At 38.0% G+C, this 12,347-nt stretch overlaps 1 protein-coding gene across 3 annotated transcripts in view; it reads right to left on the bottom strand.

Moving 5' to 3' along the window:
- Positions 1–1,200: 1,200 nt before the first annotated feature.
- Positions 1,201–12,347, bottom strand: part of Pggt1b (protein geranylgeranyltransferase type I subunit beta) — a 39,778-nt gene continuing 28,631 nt past the window's right edge. For all 3 annotated transcript variants that reach the window (XM_021652561.2, XM_060377306.1, XM_060377305.1), the window contains 3 exons: positions 11,594–11,778; positions 9,374–9,482; positions 1,201–4,084 (listed from right to left, as the gene is read on the bottom strand). In XM_021652561.2, the coding sequence (XP_021508236.1) occupies positions 3,906–4,084; positions 9,374–9,482; positions 11,594–11,778 (473 nt within the window). In that variant the 3' untranslated portion in view covers positions 1,201–3,905. The remainder of the gene's footprint in view (positions 4,085–9,373; positions 9,483–11,593; positions 11,779–12,347) is intronic.

The raw sequence follows: 12,347 nt of genomic DNA, 5'->3' as shown, positions 1-12,347 counted from the left end.
GGCGGGCATGGGAGTGTTAGCAGGCCTTCTGGTGTTGGTCTCCTTGGTTTGCCTGTGGTATATATGCAAGATTAGAGTCTCACAACAGTGTGATGCAGCCATGATCATTCAGGCCTTTAGAGCCATTGAAGCAGGACATTCTCCCCAAGCATGGTTGGATACCATAAAAAGCTAAAATGATAGCTGCATCTTCTTTATGTCTCATGCCTGTCCTATCCAATGTGGCTTCTAATTCCAGCAGTTTCTTCTCAGTGGGGTGCTTTACCTCATTAATTTTAAAAGGTATATGGTATCAGCTCAGGCTGTTCTGTCTACTCAGGTCAACAGAACCTTTGCTGTCTCAACATGCACCAGCTTACTAAGAGGATTCTTTCTGTGGAGCTCTTCCGAGTCTCAGCTTTTATTTTCTCACTGGCCCACTGCCCTTTGTAGTGAGAACACGGCAATGCCACAGATCTCGAATTTGCAGGGCCTCAGAACACGGTTGCTTTCCTCCTACATCCTCTACACAGAAGGTGAAACTATGCGGGTCACATTTCTTTTCACTTGTATTCTGAGGCTCTCGAGGGTACCACCTGTCACCTAGTTCTACAATAACCATGGTTATAGTTGGTATTCTTTCTGTTACTTATGGGGTTAAAAACTACATCACTGGCAGCCTGTTCCTTCAGTTTAAACTCTGTTAAGATTTCTATTGTATAAGACACTTTAAAAACACTTTGGTGATCATATGAAACTGTATTTAGAAATCTGCTTTATACAAAATGCTATACATACTACCTCATTCAATTTCAACTTAGCTCAGTGAATGAAATTCTGCTGTTTACTTCATTTTACCAGTGGCAGAATTGGGTCCAAGATCATGCTGCTCAATGGGCAAATAAGCCTCAAATAATCTAGCTTCAGACAACCTCCTTACCACTGTAACAAATATTATCAGGTCTAACACTTCTTAAATTATGACCAGCAAAATTTATATTTGAACTTAATTACCTTTAACTATGTATTTAAAAACCTAATAAAAACAAATATTATAGGTCAAACCTAAAAAAATGTAGGTAATAAATAAATGGTTTTTGCTACTACTCTTTAAAAGTATAACAGGAAAAGAGAGGTTGGGGAGGAGGGAGTGATGTCGTACATCTGAACTTTGTGTTTTTCCTCTTACTATGTCACTACTGTTAGAAAACAGATCACATATGTTGCTTATAATTTATTAATAAAATTTTCTGATAGATTTAACTATTTAAGAAACTCTAGAAATAGTTTTTCCATTCTCATAACAACTCAGTATTTTTGGTTGGTTTCTATGAAACATGAACATTTACTGGTCCATAAAGTATCACATGGAACCTTACCTCTTAGATATATTAGAATCATTCTTCCATTAATATTCCTTTGTTAGCAAATTATTCAAGGAATGTGAAAATATAAATTACTTTTATATTATAAATCTATTTATTCATAACTTTTTTATTTTTGGTTTTTTGAGACAGGGTTTCTTTGTGTAGCCCTGGTGGTCCTGGAACTTGCTCTGTAGACCAGGCTGGCCTCGAATTCAGAGGACCACCTGCCTCTGCCTCCAAGTGCTGGATTAAAGGGAAGTGTAACCACTGCCCGGCAATAGCCAACTTTCTTACCTTTTAACAACTGATAAAACTCAGGAATAGCACCAGCTTTTGATATATGCCTACAGCATTCATACATGCTACTTCAGTTCTTAATGTCTAAGAGACAACTCAGTTTGAGACAGGAATGCTGTCTTTTGCTTGGGTTTAAATAGAGGAAACTGGAGAAGCTCATGAGATGATAATATGTATTGGTAAAGCTTTTCTCTCCACTACTGGAAGACTTATTTCTAAATAAGATTTGGTTGGCTTATTAGTTTGGTGGCCAGGGATCAAAGCCAGGGAACCAAGGGTCTTGTGCACACCAGGCAAGGAGTCAGACTCCTGGCACTGTAAACTCAAGTCTAAAACTGAGCATGTCAATAAGAGATGTATTATTTTTAATCATATGCCAGGTTTCCCTTTAGAAGTATTTTTATGTAGGAAATAAATGAAAATGCTATTATCTATCCAGTGACATTAATAATTTAGCTTTTACAATGATGTCTATAGATTAATAATATGTTTATTACTACCAAAACCAACATACCCATTTCCTCTTCTGAGGAAATTTCCTTCTTGTCACCAAATCATGGACGTGATTTATTGACAAGTTGATTGCTAAGAAGGAATTTTTACACCATCCATTGGTTGTTAGTTCATAGAAGACAAGAAAACAAGACAATGAGTAAGTGAAACCCTAGTTTATGTATTTCCCTCTAAATGAATGTATTCCCTTCCCACTTAGCCAAAAATATAAAAATATAAATGACTATGTATACTTCAGTGGTTCTGTTTATATTTAAAGATTTACCAAACTTAAAAACATTAGAAAATTATTTACAGGTTGAGTATCACTATCCAAAATGCCTGAAACCAAAAGTAATGTTTCAGATTTTAGATTCTGTTTTCAAATTTTGGAATATTTGCACATAACTTTACCTTGTGGATGGGACCTGAGTCTAAACATGGAATGCACTTATTTCATACACTTTATTCAGTAGTTTCAAGTAGTTTTATACAGCATTTACAGTGTCCCTGAAATCTACCTGTAACCAGTCACATTAAAGTAAAGGGTGACGTTTTCCAATTGTGTCATGCTGTCAGTCAAAAAATTTAGATTCTGAAGCATTTCATATAATGGATTTTATTGTTTTTGTTGTTGCTGTTTTTGTTTTGTTTTTGAGACAGAGTCTAATGCATTATACAGCTCCAATTGGCCTGGAACTCACTCTGTAGATCAGGCTGGCCTTGAACTCACAGAGATACACCTGCATACAGGTGTTGGGATTAATGGCGTGTACCACTATGCCTGGCCCAGATATTGGATTTTGGATTAAGGATGCTCAACCTTGTAGATGGGAGATAAAGCAGCTAACTATGGTAGATACAAAACACTGAACAAGAAAAAAGAAAACAGCTATGCAACTAAAAAGAACTCAGTTATAACCACACAAGTATTTACAGTGTCATGTTTCTCAGAAGAATAAACACTGAATGTCTTTTTTTCTAGATGGCAAAGATTGTTTCCTCCCTCACCCCCGACAAATGGTAGCCAATGATTTGGGATTAAAACAAAGCACAACAGGAACCCATGGAACCTCTAATAAAGATACATAACACAGAACCTTCTCATTCATAATTATATAGGCCAATTACTTCTCTATCAATTATGTAATGCTGTCCCTTTAGAAAACTATACTATTAGTTAAGCCTATTTATTTTCTTTTTATAGTTCTATTTATGAACTTTTAATTTTATCTGTATAGGTTCCAAGTCTAGTTGGCACACCTTAAGAATAACGCAAAATATATTATTCTTTAAGAAAATTATAAGACCATCAATTTTTAAAGAATAATCCCAGATACTTAATTCAATAACAAATTTCTTACCATCAGCAACAGATTTTTAAGTGATCACTAAATGCTCAATTGAAGATTATCAATGCCATTTGAAGTGTAAACTTGTTTTGAAGATTTCTATCCATTTTGTAAGCCAGAACTTGTATAAAGGGTTTTAAGACGATAACCTGCATACATATAGTCAATCTGCCCCATGAAACATCTCAGAAACACAGCATAAACATTAAACACCACAGCAGAGTCCTGCTGAGGTCCAAACTTGAACAAGGATTTTCTTGAAATCCAGTACAGTGGTTACTGGCTCAGGAGCACATCCTGAAGCGAGCAGTACAAGCTTTGACTTTTAAAACTACCCCTTAAAGAAGAGCACACTTGGTTACACATGGCTTTTAACCTTGAGCTACACTTATGCTACAAACCCATTACCCAGGGTCAGTCAAGTGGAAATATGGACACTGTCTGAGCACTGTGAGTCCTTGGTCTTCCAGCTCTGATGCAGATCTCGAAGGCGCTCAGAAGTTCGTGTGCTGACGTTCAGAGCAGGGTGAACTTTACAAATTCCACTCTCTTCCATTAGTGACAGGCCGCAGATCCCGAAGTATGCATGCAAAGCATCTGAAATAAAGCCACGGTCAGCATTCTCACTTGTACATACTGCAAAGGATCTACAGCCAATCACTACATTAAACCATTAGAGACATGCTAGCTTGTGAAAGAATTAATCTCAATTTCAAACAGTATTTTTAAAAGTCAATCAAAATCGTGTATTTTACTACTGAGATTACTATTACAGGAATACAACACATCATTTCCTTGCCAATGTTCTCCAAGGATCAAAACACCAATGCCTTCTGTGGACTACAATATGTAAAAAAGAATTTATATTATATAAAACTTTTTCTATCATTTTCAGTTTTCATGGTGCTAACTGCACCCAGGGCCTTCCAGATGCTCAGCATGTCCTTTACCAGAATCCCAGAAAGTTTTCTAAAACTGAAAACAAAGCAGGCCTCTAAAACCTGCAGCAGCACCTGCCCTCCCACCGAGCTTTGTCTCCACAGCTCGTAAGCATCCACCAGCACTGTGAAGGGGAAGGAATGGAGGCCACCTGACTCTGTGCCACTTCTGACTGACAGTGACAGGCTCACTTTCTATGTGGTGGAGTAATGACCCCTTCTCTCTCGCCTCACTGGTCTCCCCTTTACAGAGAGCCTCACCCTCTACTGGGGAGTCATGAAAACACACGGCCTCTGCCTGCGGAGAACCTTATATAGACTTCTGAAGCGCTCAGAGCTCTGCAGTAAAGGGAACACTACAAAAAAGTTTCCTAGCAGCCCAGAGTGAGTTTCTATTTTTGAAATGACCACCATTCTAAGGTTAAGATGCTAAGAACTATTAAAGTTCAGAATTCCTCAGCAGATCTAAGTCACATGCTAAACAGTTCACTCTCCTCTAACTTTCAGAGTAAAAATAATCTTTCCCCTCTTCCTTATAGTTTACTCTAAAATTACAAGGTGAACAAAAAAAGAAAAAGAAAGAAGAAAAACAACACTTTCAAGAAAAAAAAAAGTTAGAAGAAGGGACTGAAGAGCTAGCTAGGCAGTTAGAGCACTGGGTGGTCCCAGGGTCGTAGCACCCACAGCTCATGACCATCTGCATCTCCAATTCCAGAGGATCTGACACACTTTTGTGGCATTTGCACACACTGCATGCATACAGTGCACAAACATAAACACAGGCAAAATATTTATACATATAATAAAGGTTAAAAGAAAAGGGTGAATAGCAAGGAGCATAACACAAATTGAGAATAGTATAAATTGGATCTTGTATAAAATCTAAATCTCTCCATATGCAGTTTTGTAAAAGAAGCTTTGTAAAGGCCTGAAATCTGTACTTAATTTTAAACCTCAAATCATTAAAACAAAGCAAAACAAAACTCCCCAAGCAATCCAAAACCCCAAATCCTCATCTGTAGACAGTGATATACTTCCTTTAATAAGACAAAGTACCCTCCACAAGAATAATAAAAGCCCTGGAGTCAAAGATGCTCATCTGGAAAACTGTTTCTCCAAGGTCTTCCTAAAGGCTTTTTGCTAAGTAGGCCCTGTCCCTCAGACCTTCTGTTCAATAGTGTGCAGCTCCAGGACACTGTGTCTCTAAATCAGCATCACACCCACATGTGGGTACAAACCCTACCAACTGATCTCCCTAGGAAAAAAAAAAAAAAAAAAACACTTCAAGAATTTCCCTCTATACACACAAGAGGAACGTGAGGCCTGGTAGAGGACCACAACTTGAAGCCAGCACTTGGAAGGCAAGAGCAGGAATATTAAGGACTGAAAATCATCTCTGGCTATATAGTGGGTTCAAAAGTAACCTGAGTCATATCATAAGACCCTGTCTCAAAAACCTAAAGCCACTCAAACAACAACAACAAAAATAAAACTCTCCAGTACTGGAACTCATTGGTATTCCAAATAAGATGAGATGGTTTCCAAAAGTTTATTTCTGTTATTTGTAAAAACACTGACAGACTAATAAAACCAAAAACAATAACAATAAAAACCAGAGCAACCAGGAGCAAAATAATCACCAGATTTCTTAGATGTCAAACATATATAGTTATGTATTATACATCCCCCAAATCTCAAAACTATTACTTAGCTTTGGAAATTGATTTGTGAAAACATATGTTGGTATATGCCTTTGAAGCATCACACATTTTCTCTAAGAGAGTATGTTTTTCATTAAAAAAAAAAAAAAGGGCAGGTGTAATTATTCCTTTTACTTTAAGCACAAAATAAAGATTTCAAGAGGCTCTTTCTTTATATTTTGATACAAGTACACTCTCCAAGCCCAGAAGCTCTAGAGATGAGCAGAAAAGCACTCACTAGTGTTACGATAACCAAGAGCATGATTCTGTTACAATGCTGCGATGGCCATGCCTGAGAACTAGGTGTGTATGTCTATAGATACTTTAATAACATGTTGATCAAACATAAGAGTTATTATGTTAGCCACGATCTTACAGATAAGGAAATAGGCTCATGTCAGTGGAATAGAATAGGTGAGAAAAGGCTGGAAAAGGATGCTAGAGAAGGTGCTAATTTTGGGGTATCAGTCATATGGTCTGTAGCTATTTGGTGCCTACATTTTAGGTAAGTCATGAGCACTCAGAAATTAAAGTACTCACCTAAAGAAATAAACTAAAACCAGAGTAGTGGACATTAATTCCAGCACTTGGGAAGCAGAGACAGGTAGATCTCTGTGTATTTGAGGACATCCTGATCTACACAGTAAATTTCAGGCCATCTGGGGGCTACAAAGTAAGACCTTGCCAGAAAAGAAAAAAGAAAAGAACTAAGTGAAACTGCCAAAATTTGGAGGAAAGTATAGGTAGCAAAGAATACCTATATTCAGAATTTGAGAAATTTTATTAACTAAGTATGTTCACTGTAGATAGTAATAAGTTTCATAAGACATTATCACTGAAGTGTATCATGTATACCCTCATTTTTCTCCAATCTGAGTCTCTTCTGCTTTAGTGTCATAGACACATAAAATGATTGTGTCTCCATAAAATCAATAATCCCAAATGAGAGAAAACAGGGGACAGGTACCTGTCCGAGCCTGGTGCATTCTGCTTACTATGAAGATCTCTAATTGCATCCATTTCCCACCAAGAACATAATTTCATTCTTTATGATTGAATAAACTCCACTGGGTCTGTATACCACATTTCACTTACCCATTCATCTGCTGTAGGACACCTAGGCTGGGTCTATACCTGGACTATTGAGGGCACATGGCTTCCCAAGGCTCTTTGTAGTATGTTGCCTTATACCCCTTTAGGTACACACCCAGAAATGGTATAGCTGGGTCATATGAGAAATCCACTTTCAGTCTTCTGAGGAACCTACAATCTGATCTCCATAGTGGCTGGAATAAGTTATGCTCTTACCGGCAGTGTTTATGGACTCTGTTGCCTAACATTCTGGTTATTTAACGGCAGCCATTCTGACAAGGGTGAGAAAGAATCTCAATGTAGCTTTACGTGTCCCAGATGACTATTGATGCTGAATCTTTTTTTCTTTTTCTACATTTTTATTGGCAATTTGATTTCCAACTTTTTGAGAACTATCTGTTTACTTCATTAGTCTATTCATGGGCTGGGTTGGTTGGGACTTTGGTATTCAGGTTTCTAGGTTCTTTATGTATACTAGATATTAATCCTCTGTCAGATGTATGTTTCCCATTCTGTATGCTCTCTCCACTACATTGTTTCTTGTTACCCAGAGAGGTTTTAATTTCATGGTATCCCATTTGTCAATTGCTGGCATGATTTCCTTGCTCTAGCTAAGACTTTAAGAATTATATACTAAGAGTGGAGAAAGTTTCTGATTTTAGTAGAAATATTTTGAGTTCTTCTTCATTGTTGTTTGTACTGTGCCCTGCACCGTCCTTATGTTGAGTTACATTCCTTTTATTCCTAGTTTCTTCAGGGCTTTTATCACAAAGCAAAGTAAAACTGTGTCAAGGTCTTTTTTTGTATGTAGAGATGATCATGTGACAGCTACTTTTGAGTCTTATTTATGTGATGTGATATATTTATTGATGTGTGTGCTGAACTATCGTTGTATTCCTATGATGAAGTCTATTGGCTCATGGTAAATGATGTTGTTTAAAACAGGTTCTCATGGGTGACAGGCTGGCCTAAAACTCAATATATATCCAAGATGACACTGAATTTCTGATTCCCCTGCATTCACTATTATGAAGTGGGATTACAAGCATGCATCACATCTGGTTTACGTTGTGCTAGATCAAATCCAGGGCTTCACACATACTAGATAAGCATTCTACTACAGCAACACCCAAGCCCTTTAGCAATGCTTTTAATGTGTTCTTGAATTTAGTTTTGAGAAAAAAAAAAATTTTTTTTAAACTTAGAAGTCACTCTTGTTCTCCTCAGGACTCAGTGTCCTGATTAGTCTTATCAACATGAAATAATCAAGAATCACTTCTCAAGTGGGAACCTCAGTTGAGGAACCGTCCAGTTCAAATTCCCCTGTGTTATGTTTGTGGGGCACTGTCTTGATTTCTGCTAAATCAAGACTCCACCCACTGTGGTTGGCAGCAGTTCTATGCAGGTGATCCTGGACTCTGTAAAAACTCTGGCTCGAACATGACAGTGTAAGCCAGAGAGCAAGCCAGCAAGAAACTGTCCCTTAGCTGACTTTTCTCAGTGATGTATAAGCCTAGTTGTATGAGCCAAATAAACCCTTTCCTTTTCAAGTGGTCTTTGGTCAAAGTTTTATGACAACAACAGAAAAGCAAACTGTAACACTGTTAGGTCAAGTCACAGCTAATAATCCTGATGTTTCAGATGAGCCAATTAACTCCTTGTTTTGACCTGAACCCATTCAGAACATCTGCATACTTTCACACACGAAACGAAACATTGCTACGTATTGGGAGTATGGGGAGATTGCACGTTATACTAAAATATCTTGACAATTTACCCTTCCTTTATACTACCCATACCATCAATCTGTCTGAAATATAATGTTCATAGTTTTTCTTTTATATGTGTGTCTGCGTAGGTATATGGGTGCACATGCAGAGGTCAAAGGACAACATGTGGGGGTTGGCTGCCCCTTTCTACCATGTGGGTCCTGAAAACTAAATCCTGGTCACCAGGTTTGGCAGCAGGTATATTTATCCACTGACCCAATTCACAGGCCTTCAGACAGAATATTTTACAAAACGTATTATTTACTATAACATTAGAACTGTGACAATATTTTCTATCATACACAATTTCTGAAAAAGACATATACTTACAAGGTCTACCAAGAAATAAAACACATACTGCTTTAGACTCATGCCAAACATAATTACCTGGATGACTGTCTGGCCATTTGGCAAATCCTCCCACAAGGCGATCTTGTGTTGATAAGATGTAATTCCTATTCTTCTCAAAGTTAGTATACTGGAAAATTTTCAGAAGCTAAAAACAAAATGACAAAAATTAACAGGCACAAAACTTCTTATTGGCCTGTGGCTCACATTTCAGCTACTGATCATTCAAATAGGCCTTTTTCTAGCTTCTACTCTCAGAGCAAACCTCTGGAGACTTGAGCACTTAAATTAGCCAACTACAGTATCATTTTTATTTGCTTTGCAGTTCATTAGCAGGAAGGTTTAATATTATAAAGATATAACTTCTACCCAAGGACACATTCAGTAGATACCTACTAAAATTCACACAAACACACAGAAAGTGAGAGAGAGAGAAACACTACTCAGCCACAGAAAGGAAAACTTACACATGGTTCCTAACATTATGCTAAGGGAATAAGGAAGACACAGAAAAACAGTATTGTACAAATGCACATATATGAATGTGATGGTTTACAATGTCAACAACAGGAGCAAGAGTCAACTTTCAACAAATCTCTGGACATGTCTGTGAAAACTAGATTAGGATAACAGAGGTAGGTAGACCCACCCTGAAAGTGGGCAGCACTACTACCCCAGGCTAAGATCTTGAACTGCACAAACAGGAGAACGCTAAGTGAACCCAGCAGTTCCTGCTCTCTCCTTCTTGTGGACACATGTGATCGGCCACTCCCTGACCCTGCCGCCACACCTTCCCTGCCACAGTGGAATGCAACCCCAGAACTCTATGCTGAAACAAGCCTTTCCTTCCTTCAGTTGCTTTGTCAGGTATTTTAATAACATGATGGAGACACAGAGACAGCGAGACATTACTGCTGACAGGATGAGAGGTCATATACATAATGGCAGTGGTGGTGATATATTATTTTGGATATCATTATTATTACTGAATTATATACAAATAGCTAACCATACTATGCTATAGTTCATCACAATGCTAGTAAGAACTTTATAACAGAACCACCAGCTTGACAATTCAGAGCCTTCTGACCAAAAGGAGAGATGGTCTGGTATTAGGAGCTTCTGGGTATAATGCAACAAGAAACACTATCATCACTAGGTGATACTTAATGTAGAAAGCAATTGCAGCTCATATTTAGATGTGACATTAATAGGAAGAGAGCTGTTTTCTTAAATTATTTTCATTCAGAAAACATACTGGAGAATTTCCAAAAAAACAAAGCAAAGGTTGTCTTGCGGCCAACACAGTGACTGGGAGGAATGTCCATAAAACGGATGAAGTACAGTTGCTTTGGGATGACCACTACCGACGCATGGGCATCTGTTACACTACCCTCTCTATTTTAAGTATGTCTGAAATTTTCATGATTAAAAAGGTACAAACATATTTTAAAAATGGCATTAGAAGTAAACAGATAGGCTACTGCCTTCATTTTAAATGAGTCTATTTTAAGATTTGTTTTGACCACATGCATGGCTTTTACGAGGGGGAAAAAACCAAGAATGTGGTGATTTGAGTAGATAAGGGCCTCATAGACCCATGTGGTTGACTCAGGGAGTGGCACTATGAGGAGATGTGGCCTTCCCGGAGGAAGTGTGTCCTTGTGGGAGCGGCCTCTGAGGTTCTCCTGCTGCCTGTGGATTAAGAACTCCTTCCCCAGCACCATGTCTGCCTGGACACTGCCATGCTTCCCACCATGCTGATAATGGAGTATACACCTCTGAAACTGTAAGCCAGCTCCAAGTAATTGTTTTCCTTTATAAGAGCTGCCTTGGTCATGGCATCTCTTCACAGTAATGAAACTCTAACTAACACAAGATGAACATAAACTTGTTATATTTAGAACATCTGCACAAAGTGTGGTTCTTAAGGGTGAAGGCATTTCAAGGTGCAAATGTTATAGATAACAAACAGCTCAGTGACTTTAGGTAGCAAATCCAATTAATGAACTTTGGAAGTTTTAGGCAAAACAAACAATAAAAAGAAACATTTTAAATGGATTTCCAGTGAATGTGCACCATTATCTTTTTAAATTAACTTCCTGTTTCCGGGTATGACTTCCTGATCAATCCCTGGTCTGCAAGGTCTACTTAGCTTTATTAACAGGGTCTTATGAGTATGTAACAAATCCTGCCTAAGTTTCAAGCAGGTATAACTATCAAGTGGCTTGGGTGTCTTATTTCCATGGCTTCTCTTACCTTTAAAGTTGCTCCCACCCAGAAGGAGTAACAGGTGTCAACAGGCTTGTTAGGTCTTCCATGGTACCCATTCTGCTGCCTCATTATACACCACCTCTTTATCCTGTTCAGTTCCTTTTCTGAAAAAACTTCTTCCAGTTTACCCATCAGGCACAGCGATGCAATGCCACAAAAGGTGGATCCCCCTGACGATCAAAACACAAACTGTAAACTTCCGCTCAGGTATCTATGGACTGCACAAAAATGTTGGGAAAGGGGGAATAGTCCTGTTAGCCTACAGGACAGTGAAATAAAATTCAACAACCAACTCTACAATGAAGTCTCCCACGTCAACTGGAAAAAAAAGATTACAGTTAAAATAATTTAAAGCTGTAAGAGTCATTATACTTATTTTAAAAAGTTGGGCTTGGAACAAGATAAAGGAATCTGTTTCAAATTACATGATTTACACCAGAATTCTGCTTTTAAGTTCCTCCATGTCCTCAGGTTCTGAATTCAGTGAGGCAGCTGAGAATACAAACCATTTGAAAAGCAAATGGCTTCTACAAAGACTTTTTTTCTTATCACTCCCTACCCAATACAGTAAAACAGTATTTACATGGGCATTATTACCCAAGAGATTTAAAGACAGGAGCAAAACCACAGGTTATATGCAGATTAAACTCTCTGTCCCATAATGGCTTTACTACTCAATGTTGTGAATTTTATGAGCATTCCTGTTTATATGTACCAAATTACAGGGAAGAATCTGTCC

Source organism: Meriones unguiculatus, chromosome 2, assembly GCF_030254825.1.
Source record: "Meriones unguiculatus strain TT.TT164.6M chromosome 2, Bangor_MerUng_6.1, whole genome shotgun sequence".
In the NCBI taxonomy this organism is placed as follows: Eukaryota; Metazoa; Chordata; class Mammalia; order Rodentia; family Muridae; genus Meriones; species Meriones unguiculatus.
The sequence above is the reverse complement of the archived record's forward strand: the minus strand, read 5'-3'. Positions and strand labels throughout refer to the sequence as shown.